This window comes from Bos taurus, chromosome 23 (genome assembly GCF_002263795.3).
Source record: "Bos taurus isolate L1 Dominette 01449 registration number 42190680 breed Hereford chromosome 23, ARS-UCD2.0, whole genome shotgun sequence".
Taxonomy (NCBI): Eukaryota; Metazoa; Chordata; class Mammalia; order Artiodactyla; family Bovidae; genus Bos; species Bos taurus.
Genome location: NC_037350.1, coordinates 18,819,820 through 18,833,378, shown reverse-complemented (window position 1 = coordinate 18,833,378; position 13,559 = coordinate 18,819,820). Strand labels below are relative to the sequence as shown.

Here is a 13,559-nt window from a genome sequence, read left to right as displayed (position 1 = left end):
AACCCACTTCAGCATTCTTACATGTAAAATTCCATGGACAGAGGAGCCGGGAGGGCTACAGTCCATGGGGCACAAAGAGTAACTATAAGAGAGTCCATCTATTTTATATTTATTATGCTACAGACACTTTGCTAGGCTTCCTCATATCTCATTAAATCATTTACTTTCTTCACTGATGATAAAGGAGAGTGTGTCTAAAGTTTTAGCTTAGGGACATAGTCTTTAGAATTATACAGATCTAGGCTTGAGTCTTAATGGCTGTGTAACTTGGGCAAGTCTAAACCTGTTTCCTCATCAGTAAAATGGGGATAAAGACAGTACTACCTTCTTCCTAGGTTGCTGGGAAGATTGAGATAGTCTCATGAAACATTCAGCCAAGTGCCAAGGGCATAGTCAAGTGTGTGATGAAAATTAAATGTTTTAAGTATTCTTATTTGATCAGGTTATAGTACCAAATATGACTTTTCCCCAAGAAGAAATTAAAACAATGGCCTCAGTGCCATCCCAAGAGGGGAAAGAGGTAAACCATCTTCTGTCTCCATTGCCTTCTCCCTGGAATGGTCATGCTAGTGAGGTCTGGGCCTAACAAACTTCAAAGACAGCTAACGAGGAAGAAAACAGTGAGAAAACAGTAGCTAGGCTGTCCTGTCCGCATTGCAGGGAAGGGAGCAGCAACCAGGAAAAGGAAGTACCAGGGCTTAGGAGGATGATGGGGACAAAGAAGAAAAGCCGTAAGGAGGACTTAATTGGTGTTGTTTAGGGGCTCAGTCATGTCTGACTCTTTACTACTCCATGGACTGTAGTCTGCCAGGCTCCTCTGTCCATGGAATTCTCCAGGCAAGGACACTGGAGTGGGTAGCCATTCTCTTCTCCAGGGGATCTTCCCGACCCAGGGATTGAACCTGTATCTCCTGCATTGGCAGGCAGATTCTTTACCACTGAGCCACCAGGGAAGCCCCAGGAGAACTCTAGGGACCTGATTACCAGTATGAACCTCTCTACCTGCTCCTAACATCCATTCCTTCTCTCACTCCTGCAGACTTTGGGCACAAAGCCCCAAGGAGAGGCAGTCAGGGAGCACCAGGCACCCTTGCTCTCCGGGAAAGAACTCCTGGGTGGCGAGAGCAGACCTCAGCGTGCAGCTGGGTCAATGTCTGCTGTGGTCAGCCCAGCCCTGCAGAGCCCCACAGTGGCTCTGGCAGCTCCCTGGGAAAGAAGAAAGCAGCATCTTCCATGTGTGGCAGACCCTAAAACAAAATAAGAACTGCGAGATTTGATGGACTCTGACAGGGGGAAGAAGAGAGCGAAAAAGATGGAACAAAGATGCCATTTTAAAATCATTGGCTCAGGTTCAGGATTTCACTATTTTCTATGGCAAGGAGCAAGTAAAAAAAAAAAAAAAAATCCCTCCTGTTGATGAGTTGTTGTTTTTTATTTTTTACAGTCAGTGAAAGCCGGAGGGCACGGGGCTTCCGATTTTTCCCTCACGGGGGACCTGGGAGCCGGTGCTCTGGAGAACTCAGAAAAGGGCAGGATGGCCAGAAGGCAGAAAGGCCCCCAGCAGGCAGCACGAGTGGAGGAGGCACCGGGGCAGGAGGACACTCTGTGTTTTCAACTCAGATTCTGTGATCTTTCTGCCAAACGGGGGTTTACAAAGCGAAAACCTCCAGAGCATTCTCATACTTTCTGGCTTATTCGCCTGGTGTTCATCTTAACAGGAATCAGCTGCTTGCCTTCTCACTTCTCCAGCATGTTGCCGGGGAGAATTTAGCATCTGGTCTGGCTATTATTAAAAACAAGAACATCCTGCTCCTTTGGGAGAACAGCACCACTGGCAAGAAATGGACAGAGATATTTGCATTCAGGATTCCAGAGCTGGTTTCGGTTCAATATCTGCTCTCTCCAACCCACCCCCCACCCCCATCCCAGGCTTTCATTTTGAAATTTCCCCATGCATCTGTCATTCGCATCGTGGTCTCCTCTTGCCCGAAACAGAGAGACAGAGCGTAATTTTTCCTTTCACTGGGAGGCAAGAATCGCTGGAGTTGTTCAAATACTGCCCGGCTCCTTCAGTGTGATAAAGTTGAACTACCAGAGGAAAATTTTTTTTTTTTTTTTTTACAACTGCGGAAATGAAAAAGTAAACAAGACTGGGGCTGCATGGGTATTCAGACTCCAGCTTTTTTGTTGTTGTTTTCATCTTTTGCTTTTTATTTTAAGCATTGGGCTAGAAGCCTGAAGGAACCATATAATATGAAAAACCCTGAGAGGTTTTATTAGCCAATAAAAAAAACAAAACAAAACTGAGTTCCTATTAACCACTTAACTCCTTGCTAAAGTTCCGCCTTGCATCCCTCCTGGATCCTTCCCTCCCTTGGATGCTCGAGAAGAGTGAAAGTCAGTCCAGAAGTCTCTCCTCCACAGTTTGAGTTCCCAGTGTGCCCCAGAAGTTGTGGTAGAGAATTACAGTCAGTAATAATCTCTGCCTTTCTCATCTGTAAAACCACTAATAAGATCTTGATAAGGAGTTGGATTTTCTACACCCTCACAGCCACACCCAGAAAGACTCTCCGGGCACACGGCTAAAAAGGAGAAAGGTCACTGTGATTTTCAAGATTTCAATATTAAATGACTGTGAGGGAAAAAGAGAATTGGGCTAAGATATTACTGGGGTCTGTCACAAGTCCCACAAAAGGTTCCTCTCATTTTAGGGCAGAAGAATAGAGAGAAACTCACAGAGAAACAGAAAGTGAAACTGGCCAGAGTTGCTGCACTGTCAGAGATGGAAGCAGTTATTAAAAAATAAATAAATAAATGACCTAATTTAAGAAGGAAAGGATGCCCAAGGAGCTTTAAATCATAAAGCCATTGTATCAAGGCCCTCACGATTACACACATCACATGGTTTTGTGTGTTGGCCTTTTGCTATTTTTAAATAATACACTTGCACTTTTTATACCAAAGCATTGTCTGATTGTGTTTTGGGAGTTGCTGGTACCCTCATCTCTCAAAACCCCGCTCCGGCTCTGCCACTGTACCCTGTATCTCCTGACTCCATGGATCCTACTCCATCTTCCTCCCTGCACTGGTTTACCCTGGGACTTTGGGTTCTCAGAGAGAAATGCCGCAAGGCAGTAGGAGAACAGGGCCACACGAGACCTGGCTGCAATTCTGTGTTCTGACCTCTTCTGTGTGGTGAAGACAAAACTTGTTCTTGAGGGGCTTGTGTGGAAGTTCTTTAGCTTGTCCCTGGCCCTCCCCGGCCCCCATTTTTTCCTAGCATTCTGCTAGATGGTCTTGGTTTCTCCATAAGGATGGTATCTCTGGGGGGAGTGGGGGCGGGGCAGGGGTGGTATTTCTCCCTTCCTATTGGCTGTGGAGTGACACAGAACCGGGAACAAAGCGTGGCAATCACGAAGTGAGCTACCCTTGTGATGCTAAGACATAAAGTAGGTTTTTCAGAAAACCCCACTGAGTGGTCAGACATCGTCGCAACAAGATCATAAAAAAAACAAAATTAAAGTAAGTTTTAGTAAACGTTTAGTGGGTTTCTAGAAACTTGATCTTTCTGCTTTCCAACTGGTTGAGCATGTCTGTCAGGACAGCAGGGCCGGCTGAATCACGGAACGCTTGTGAATAAAAATGCTTTACAAAAATGAATAATAGCCCTTCTTAGTCGTCCACATCACTGTGCTCCTCACATCTCAGGGAGGCGGCCGGTGTCCCCGGTCCCTTCTAAATAACCTATTTGAGGAAGAATAATTGCTTGTGGGAGGAAGGTGTGCTTTTTTTTTGCAGAATTTGCAGGAGAAAGAACATCTGAGGCAAATAAATGTTGTGTCAAGGGGCATCTGTGTGTGCACTGAGCCTCATCTTTCCCTGAGAGGTTGCTCTGGTACCTCTTCCCATCCCTTCCCCCTTCTCCCTCCCTCTCCCTCTCTTCAGGCGTGCATGTACCCATCATACACACACACCCAACACACACACACACACACACACACACACACACCCGCTTAGTGTATTACCCTTTACATCTTCAGTGGATCCTAGGCTAAATTTTGATGAATTATTATTTTTTTAAATTTCATTTTCAAAGCCTCGCAATTGAATGGCTACTGCTATGAAGCCCTGGGGGAGCTACAGAAAAAGGCTGGTAAGGAGCAAGGAAATGCCCTTGTCTTTGCTCAGAGCTCATAATTTAAATAAGGACCTATCCACGTATTGGTTACTACCTGGCCTTCCTTCAGTATCTTCTCCAGGACCGAGGAGAGAGCCCAGGAAGGAAGAGCAGAGGTGGTGGAGAAGGGATGGAAGTGGCCAGGTCACCCAGGGCAAGGGAGAAGCCAGCTGCCCTGCCACCCCACATTCTCTGCACCAACACCCGGAGAGCTCAGGTGGTGCAGACCTTCCCATGAAGGATCCTTCCCAGGCCCTTTCAACTGACTTGAGGAGCTAATGCATGAGTCTGCCTGGGGTCTCACAGGGCAGCTGGCCTGCGCTCACTGAGACAGAGGTGGTCAGTTGACTTCCCCCAGAAAAACTCAGAGACTACAAAATAGCAATCTTATCACAAACCACCCCACAACCAAAAAAAAAAAACAAAACCCTTGTTTCCTAGGGCACGTCTCTAAACTAGCTTTAAATGATTGCGACAGACACTGAAACTGGATTGTGCCCCCATTACCCTGATCATCTAGGTAGGGTTGTTTGCTTACATCAGACCAGCCGGTACCTCCATTTCTACCCTGGCTCTTGGCTGGGTGACTGCAATTAACCACCCGCTTCCAAAGGGGCTGAAAAATCAGCTCGTGAAGATCTGCGGGCCCCGCCTCCCAGCGAACGAGGAGCGCTTCCTCTACCTCCTTCCTGGCCTTTCCAGACTGTTCTCAAATCCCATAAATATAAACATGTGGCTCTTCAACCGCATCTGCAGATAATAACTTCAGGGGGCTTCCTGTTTACATGGCAATACCCATTTCCCAGCCAAATAAACTCTGCGACAGAGAGCTGAGGTGTTTATGGGGCCGGTCTCGGCTGGGATTGAGTTAACAGGAAACACCCACTCTCTAAGAAATGTCTGATGATTCAATATTTGGGGGGCAGGGGGCACGAAGGGTCAAAAACACTGGAGAAATTGCTTTCTTCTTCCGCCGGTTGTTTCCAGTGAGAAACAGAGAGCCCTGATGAACGCAGCCAAGCCGGCCAGTCCCAGCAAAGCCCCACAGCTGTGCTGATCAAGGGCTACGTGGCCCATGAAGCGGGGAAGAGGGAGGCAGTGCAGAAGGGAGAGCCAGCAGCCGCCTCCCGACACATGCAGACCTCAGAGTGCCATCAGGTGAGGTGGTGAGAGAGGGTGATGGGCCTGCCTCCCTGGGAAGTCCCTAGGTGTCCTGCCTGATTCTCCTGTTTGAATAAGCAATGTCTTCTTACACTGGTTCTGTACAGAAAGCCTAAGAAGTTGGAGGCTTTGGCCCAATGGTTCTCAATCGGGGCAATTTTGAGCCCCACCCTGGCCCTGCCCCGCCCAGGGGACATCTGACAACGTCTGGAGACATTTTTCACCATCAGGAGTGGGTAGCTGCTCGTGGTGTATGGCCGGTAGAAGCCAGGGATGCTGCTAAACATCCTTCATTGCACAGAACAGCTCCCCGCACACACGCCAAAGAATTATCCAGCCTGAAATGTCAATAGCACCAAAGTCTAGCCCATCACCTTTCCATAAACCAAGAAGCTGAGACCCCCGAGGAGGACAGTGATGCACCCTAAACCCTGCTGCCACTGGACAAGGCTGGAATGGCTAAGAGAGCCACCATGCCCACCTCCCGTGCAATGCCTTTTAAAGTCACACAGATGTTTAACTTACAAGGATAAATAAATATGCATCCTCAAAGAGTCGCAAACAAGTTCCCCTGCCTAAGTTCACCCCAAGTGCTTTTAGGATGTCTCCTAGGCTTAGAAATGAGCGGTTGCTAAGCTCTTTTAGAAAACAGAGCCAAAGAGGTAAGAATGAGCAGATCTGAAAGGCAGCCTCTAATTCGTAGTGTGACGTGGGCCCCTAGCCAGTGGTCGTGCTCATAGGTACGGAGGTTTTCTTGTCCCTCCCTAAAAGTGTGATAAGCCCAGGCATAGACAGCACAGGACAGAAAGAAAGCAACCACGCTAACCCAGGCCCTCGACCTTCTTGCAGAGGAGGGACTTACCAAAAATAAACAGCGGCCCAGAATAAAAGTCTCACAACTAGTAGAATTTTTCTGAAGCTAGAGCTCCCCAGGCCAAGGTCCGTTTTTACTCATCCTCGTCTTTGGTTGACTTTCTTTTTAGGAACCCCAAAGAGATGTGAAGAGGAAAATAGATCACCCCTCTATGGGTGGTGGCTCTTGTGCTTACAGTCAAGGGTTCACTGCTGGCCCTATATATGTGCCTGGAGATGAGGATCATGGAACCATCGAGGCTGCTGTCTTTCCACCCTGACTGCTCCCCTGGTTGGAATAAGGAGCTTTACCCAAGAGTGGGGTGAGCACTCCTTCCTTCAGACAACAGTCTGATAAGGAAGTGAGCGCACTCCTAGATTCTTCACCCACCCATCTCTGTGTCAATCGCTCAGTCGTGTCCGACTCTGTGACTTTATGGACTATAGCTTGCCAGGCTCCTCTATCCATGGGATTCTCCAGGCAAGAATACTGGAGTGGGTAGCCATTCCCTTCTCCAGGGGATCTTCCAGACCCAGGGGTTGAACCTAGGTCCAAAGCAGAATCCAGCGCTTACCAAGATGCTTTTCCTCTCACCAATAATATAGGATCTCTGCTCTCATCCAGCCCTGGCAAGTCCTATGACCAATAAGTGCCCAGGTGTAGACAGGAGCAGGCGTCAGACAAGAGAAGAAGCCGCGGATGAGAAAAAACCCAGTGTACACACATAACAAAACCAAAAAAGCCATTTTATTGAAAATTAAATTCAAACTTCAAATTAATATTACAATCATGAGAAAAATGCCAAATAATTCAATTTACAGTTGCAACATACAATACAAATAGTCCCTTTGAAGTTATGAGTAAACTCATCCACAATCATGACCTGTGGCACAAAGCAGAATTTGTACAATATGTGCACGAAAGCAAGTCTTGGGCAACAGCGATTGAAAAAAAAATAAAAATTGAAAGCTTGTATTTACACAAAATGCTACAAATATTTTTGTTCCACAGAAATCTAAGAATGGTAAAGCATATCCAAAAAAAAATGGAATTTTATTCAGAATACCTAAGAAATGACTGTAAGTTATGGTTTTGGCTGATAATATTTCAAAGTACTGCATGAAAAGGCAAACAGTTATTTGTAAACATGAAGTAAACAAACATCTAAAAACTTCTCACATAGAAAATACGTTTCAAAGGCATTATCTTTTTTAAGAACAACAAATTCAAGGTTTGGAAAAAGTCATCTTTTATTTATTTCTTATGGTTCCTTCGAATGTCATAGGTATAATTATTGTTTTTGCTAATGCTTTGTGTTTTCACATATTCCCCTAGACTCTGAGTCAGTCGCTTTCCTGGGAATGGAGGGAACTCTGAGCCAGCACACCCATCTCCTCCCCTCTGATTCCACAATGAATGGGGCCTAATGGTGTGCAGTTCTCTGCTCACTTTTAAAAGGTCCTGGTCGGGGTAGGACGGCCTGAAGAGTGAACCACAGCTAATCTGTTGAATCTTTGAGTTCTAAACTGGATGCCATTTCACAAAAAATCTAAAAATCTTTGGAACCTAATCTGGAACTCTGACACAGGTTAAAACAGGTTTTTTAATGTTGTTTTGGTCTTTAAAAAAGTGGCCGTATTGGTGACGTTGTAAACCATGTCATTTTAACCTGAAGAAGGTACAGTGCTGGCTAGTTCATGGTTCCATAGTAGCAGTAAGGCTTTGTTTTAATCTTGAAATCACAAATCATGCACGTGACTCAGTGCAAATTAAGGACTTGTTTTTTTTTTTTTAAAGCAAAATTTAATCCCCAGGCTGAAAAAGGGCCAAATTTGATCTAAGAAATGTAAATTGCCCCATTGAAATGGTTAGAGTGAAGAGAGAAGGAAGAACTGCTTGAATTTTTCCCAAGAAAAAAAAACTTTTAAAGTGTTTCTGGGTTGCTGCCTGCAGCCATTACTAACATTTCAACACAAAAGCGTCCCTCAAGTCACTTAGTATGTGTACTGTAAACTTAAAAAAGCCCTTTTAACATTAAAAAAGAATGTATAGATATAGTACCATTTTATTAAATAGGGTACAGCTGGCACTGGAGAGAACATTTTTATGTCAATTAATTAAGATTGAAATGTGTAACCAGACACTGGCTTTTTTAAGTGCTGCTGAAACAAACACACATATTTTACACTTAAAAATAAATGGATGGTGGTGTGCTTCAAGCCACCACACACAAACAATAAATAGTATCCATTACTACTTCCATCTTTAGGAATAGAAAAGTGGCTTATTTATCTAGGCATACTTGGTATACAACCTTTAGAAGGCAAAGTGTCTTGGTTTGGTTTGGTGTTCCCCTTGATTTTTATTACGGGGAGTCAGGGTGAATTCCCAGGTGAGCAGCACAGGTCCAATGCCCCTTGAGCTGTCCCGAGACGCTTGGGGGGTCTATGAAGTGGGCTGGAGGATGACCAGGGAGCAAGGGGCTTCTGGGGGCTGGAGGCAAATCTCTAACAGGTTCTGCCTAGGGTGGGGGGCTGGAGAGGGGCACAGACTTTGAACGAAAGACCCCGACCTGTGGGGGAGGCGGGTGGGGATCTGCCTGGTGGTGTCATGACGCGGTCCTGGCTTGGATTAAGGACCAGGAGAGCTCAGAGTACATCCGACAGGAGGGCTTCAGCTCAAGTTCACACGCAGTAGTAGATACCAGATTCCACCTAGCCTTGCCTTCCTGACACCCTCCACGGTGAGAAATACAATGAGTATCAGAGGCTGTGTATGGGTCCCCACAGCCTGTGTGTTCTCAGATCAGCTGCCTGTTGGAACTTGCCTGCTCCTTCAGATGACCCTGCTCTCAGAAGACAATGACTTAATTCTGCTCCTTTAAATGCAAATTCTGTGGAGAGCTGCCAGTGGGGCCCAGGCTAAGGCAGATTTGGGTTCCCCTGACTTACTGTCTGGGTAAGGCGGGTTGGGTAAGGCTCCCTGGCACAGTTCTGTTCTCCTGTACGTTGCGTATCGTGACTGATCCTTCAGTTACGTGTGTGGCTTTAAGCTGACTGCGTCTTCAGCGTGAAGCCTGGCAATTTTAAGTTTTGCTTTAAGTATGAAACCACAGAACGCCATTCTGCAGTTCAAGGATTCACTTGTGCTTGTCTTTTAATATGACGAGAGTCATCACTATTTCAAAGAAATTAGGAAACCACATCACTCCAGCATTTTATGCTGATAAAGGGCAACATAAGTGATAAAGGACTCAGGGTGCTTTTTAAATCTCTAATTATTGCTATTTTTTAAAAAAGGCAAAGCTGTTTTAGAGGCAATCAAAGATCTGAAAAGAATGAAACATATCAATTCCTTCATACATTGCAAAAACAAGCTACATCTAAAATATTTGGAGATGGAAGTATTTTTTAAAAAATCACATTGTGCCTGGATGAACTGAAATTGCTTAGCAATATTTCAGATATGGCTCTAGCCCACTGAAGAAATTTGTTATTTAATAAAGAGCACTTTTAGAGACCGAAGTCAACATATCAATACACTAAGAAATGTTTCAAGGGTCCAAATGTCATTAAATAATTATAAATATATCTTTAAAGTTATATGACCATTCACGTTAGCAAGTTACCTCAGATTTTACACATATTCATAATTTAAAAAAAAAAAAAGAAGACAAATAACACACAGCCAAACGCAAACACTATCTCTACCATTATGGCTATAATAAGGTATTGCCATTTTCAGTTTTGCATAACAGGAGAAGGAGTGGGTTGGAGGGGGCAGGTGCTTCGGGATCGGATTTCCTTTTGGTTCAATGGGAAAAGGAAAAAAGAAGTATGAAAAAGTAAAATAAAATAATCTATCCTGATCAGTATTTTTTTGAAGTCACTTTCTTAAAGTAGGAAAAACATAATAATAATAAAAACAACTGAACCAAACAGTTCAAATGAGTACTTGCAGAAAGTATGAAAGCAAAAGTTTGGAACAGTTACTCTGAATAGATGGCAGGGGAGTGGAAGCATTCCTTTCTGCCTCTTTTCCCTTCACAGGCACCTGGACCGGCTTTGTAAGCGGGTCTGCCCAGGGCACTGGTTCACGTGTTGCGGCGCCGTGAACCGTGAGGACGTGTGGTTTCAGAACACGGGGAGGAAGCGGCTTTGCTCTTCCTCCCGGACTTGGAGTCCACCTCTCTGAACTGGCATCTGAACAGATGATTGAGGATAAGAGACCAAACGACAACAGCAAACAAAAAATACCTTTTTTTTTTTCCCTTTGTTTGTTTGCAAAGGTACATGTTTAAATAGAAAATTATCTGAAACCTGGTTAGGACTGTCTCTCTCTTGGGCCTTTTGCTTTACAAGATTTACCCTCTTAGGGTTGCAAGATCGTGACAGAGTGGCTGAATGCAAAAAAAAAAAAGAAGAAGAAGAAAAGAAAATTTTCTAAAAAAACAGGCACTTTGTAGATAGCGAGTTGATATACATATATATGCACTCTCTATATATGTATATGTCGATACACTGGGGATGTGGCTCCCCACCGAGACCGCTGGGGCCACTGCTGAGGAAGTTTCAATAGGGTCTCCAAACAGATTCATCCATTCTGCCACTAGAATTCAAAACGGTGGGGGAACTGCTGTGGCTTCCGTCGGCGTCAACGCCATCGTTCTGGGTGGGCAGGTTTGGGTTTAATAGCGTGCTGCCATTCGAGGTGGTGGTGCACGGCGGTAGCATTCTGGAAGGAGACCGATCTCCCCCGGGCACCATGGGGAACTGATAGGATCCTGACGAGGTGCCATAGTAGAGATATGGCGTGCTGCTGGTCTGGAAGGGTCCGCTCTGGCTTTGGGAGGAGCCGGGGTAGGGTGGTGGCAGGTAGGTGTGGTAGTGGGTGGTGGCGGACATACCGAGGGACATGCCTGAGGTGACTGGCGGGGTGTAAGTAAAGGTGGCTGGATAGTGCATTCGTGGGTTGGAGAAGCGGCTCTCAGTGAGGGATGAAATGCTTGGGAACTGCCTGGGGTCTGAAAAAGGGCCCAGTTCTGAAGCACCTAAAAATTACAACAGAAGATGGGGGGGAAACATCTGTAAATATCAGTTAAAATCATGAAAGAATTTTTTTTTTACAAGGAAAAAAAAAAAAAAGAAAACTTTAGCTTTTCCCCAATGGAACAGCAAGCCACAAACAGACTTTCAAATGCACCAGTCACTACACAGTCTTTTGGGTTTTTTTTTTTTTCATTTTACAGTCTTTTAGCCTCAAGTTCTTCACACACACCCCACCCCCCACCTCCCCAGAGAATCCCAAAGGGCTTTAAAAAACCCATATATGTGCTAGGTTATACATGTAAACCCCATACTCCATGAGACAGATTTCACTCACCAGACTTTAAGACTGAATCCTCATTGATTTTTTTTCTCTTCCCTTTCTGTTTCTTGTGGCACCTCAGATATTTGGAAGTGACCTTCATACTAAGTCTGACACATTTCTTTTTCTCACCCAATAATAAAGAAATTTCAAAATGATCCATTTTGGTATTGATACTCTTAGCAGGGCCCTTTCATCAGTGAAGGAATATAAAAAAAGATACCCTAACACACGCCTATCACTTGAACTTGTAAAATAAGGTAAAATCCTCATCTTGGTAACCAATTTATGTATTTTTTCCTCATCTTAGTAACTGATTTGAAAAAGATAACCAAACTAGATTTCAATGTTTTCTGGAACTAGCTTATGTATCTGGGGTCATATAGGAGAGTCTGACCCTTAGAAATTCTGCTGAGGGTCATAAGCTAGCAGGATTGAAAGTGGGTGGCACCTAGCAATCACTGCGCTTCAAGCCTTGACGGGAGAAGCAAGACCTGATTAAGGCCACATGCCAACAGCAGCTCTGGGGAAAAGCTCCCTAGAAAAGGAGAAAGAACAGGAGGGCGTCTCACCATCCACCCACCGGGCCCATATACCACATCCTACAGAGTTAGCTGCTGGCCACTTTGAACTGGGAACCTGAAGCAAAGACAGTTTTCCCCTAAAACATGAGGTCCTTTAACTTCTAAAACTAACAAGATGCCTTCTTAATAGGTATTTCTGGCACTCAACTTATGAAACCACAGTTAGAAACCACTTCATGTGGAAATTAGTTTTCGGAAATGCCAAAAACTTATAGTTGTGATCTTTAAAGACTGGGTTATGAATTTCTAACACTGACAGAATTGTGACAAGCTCTTCGATTACACCAGTGTTCTTAAAGATTTTGTTCACATCTGAACTCTTCCAATCCTTTGGCTCTCATATATTTGCTTTTCCTACCACTTTTATCTATAAGGGAAAACACTCAGTATTCTTTTTAAATTTTTGGCCACACCATGCGTGGCATGTGGGATCTTAGTTCCCCCATCAGGGATCGAACCTCTGTTCCCTGCACTAGAAGGCTAAGTGGGCCACGTTAACGACTGGACCGCCAGTGAAGTCTCCCTCGGTAATTCCTGAAGGCCTTAGTGAGCAGGTACTTCCTCAGCTTCCTTTTTATTTAGCCCCCGTTCTGGGATCCTAAAGGAAGCATCTCAATCTTCTTCTTTCAAGGTGCTGATCGAGAGTTGTTCATTTCTCTTAAAATGCACACTGCCTTGTGTTCTTTGTAAAATGCTCAGGTTAAGTGCCTTAGTGGGCACTAATAACTAGAAGTGTCTACTTCAAAGCAATATGTCGTTAATAAAAGTGTTTCTCACTCATCGGGCAGTCTCAGTCAGACAACCCCACCCAGCCCAACCCAGCAATTGTGAAAAGTCTCACCTGCCTGGCTCTTCTTACTGAGAGTGGAAGGCCAGAGGCAGAAGTCAGAGGTGGCAGTGTCATCATCTGTAAAATGAGGGGATGAGCTCTAAGTTCCCTTCTGGTTCTACCATTCTATCACCGTGAATCCCAAGACAGCAGGAGAAGCTACTGCCTTGGGGGAGGGGGAGGGGAGGCTGGGAAGTTCCCACCCCTCACAGTAAACCTTCCCGGAATCCACAGGCCCCATAAGCAGAGGGGGAAAAGCTGGTGAGCAGCTAGCTTCTAATACCGGAAGCAAACACTTTCAAGATGACAAACCAAAACTCGCACAGTCTGGGCAGTTGCTCTCTGCTTTTGATAAATTCTTCCATCCTCTGCTGGCCTATCCCTAACCCCTCCCAAGTACAAAATGCTGACAAGTTCAAGTGTGAAAAGGTGCAAGGAGGGACGCGGACAGAACTGCCCACGGTGGTGCAGATGAGATCTGCCATCTCCCTGCCCCGGGCTTCTGTAGCGCCTGACACGATACAGGCCCGGCATGGAGACCACAGATGTTCTCGGCCAGCCCATTTTCATCATGGGGCATCTAGGTGA

At 45.1% G+C, this 13,559-nt stretch overlaps 1 protein-coding gene across 6 annotated transcripts in view; it reads right to left on the bottom strand.

Annotated features, from left to right (window-relative positions):
• The window catches only part of RUNX2 (RUNX family transcription factor 2), a 351,735-nt gene that overhangs the window by 112,162 nt on the left and 226,014 nt on the right, over positions 1-13,559 (bottom strand). For 3 of the 6 annotated variants that reach the window (XM_024984093.2, XM_015459846.2, XM_010818275.4), the window contains 2 exons: positions 12,984-13,049; positions 6,919-11,241 (listed from right to left, as the gene is read on the bottom strand). The exons of 2 other annotated variants lie outside the window; for them this stretch is intronic. In XM_024984093.2, coding sequence (XP_024839861.1) covers positions 10,763-11,241; positions 12,984-13,049 — 545 coding nt within the window. In that variant the 3' untranslated portion in view covers positions 6,919-10,762. Of the gene's footprint in view, positions 1-6,918; positions 11,242-12,983; positions 13,050-13,559 lie in introns of those variants that run through there. One more of the 6 variants, XM_024984091.2, reaches the window with a different exon arrangement.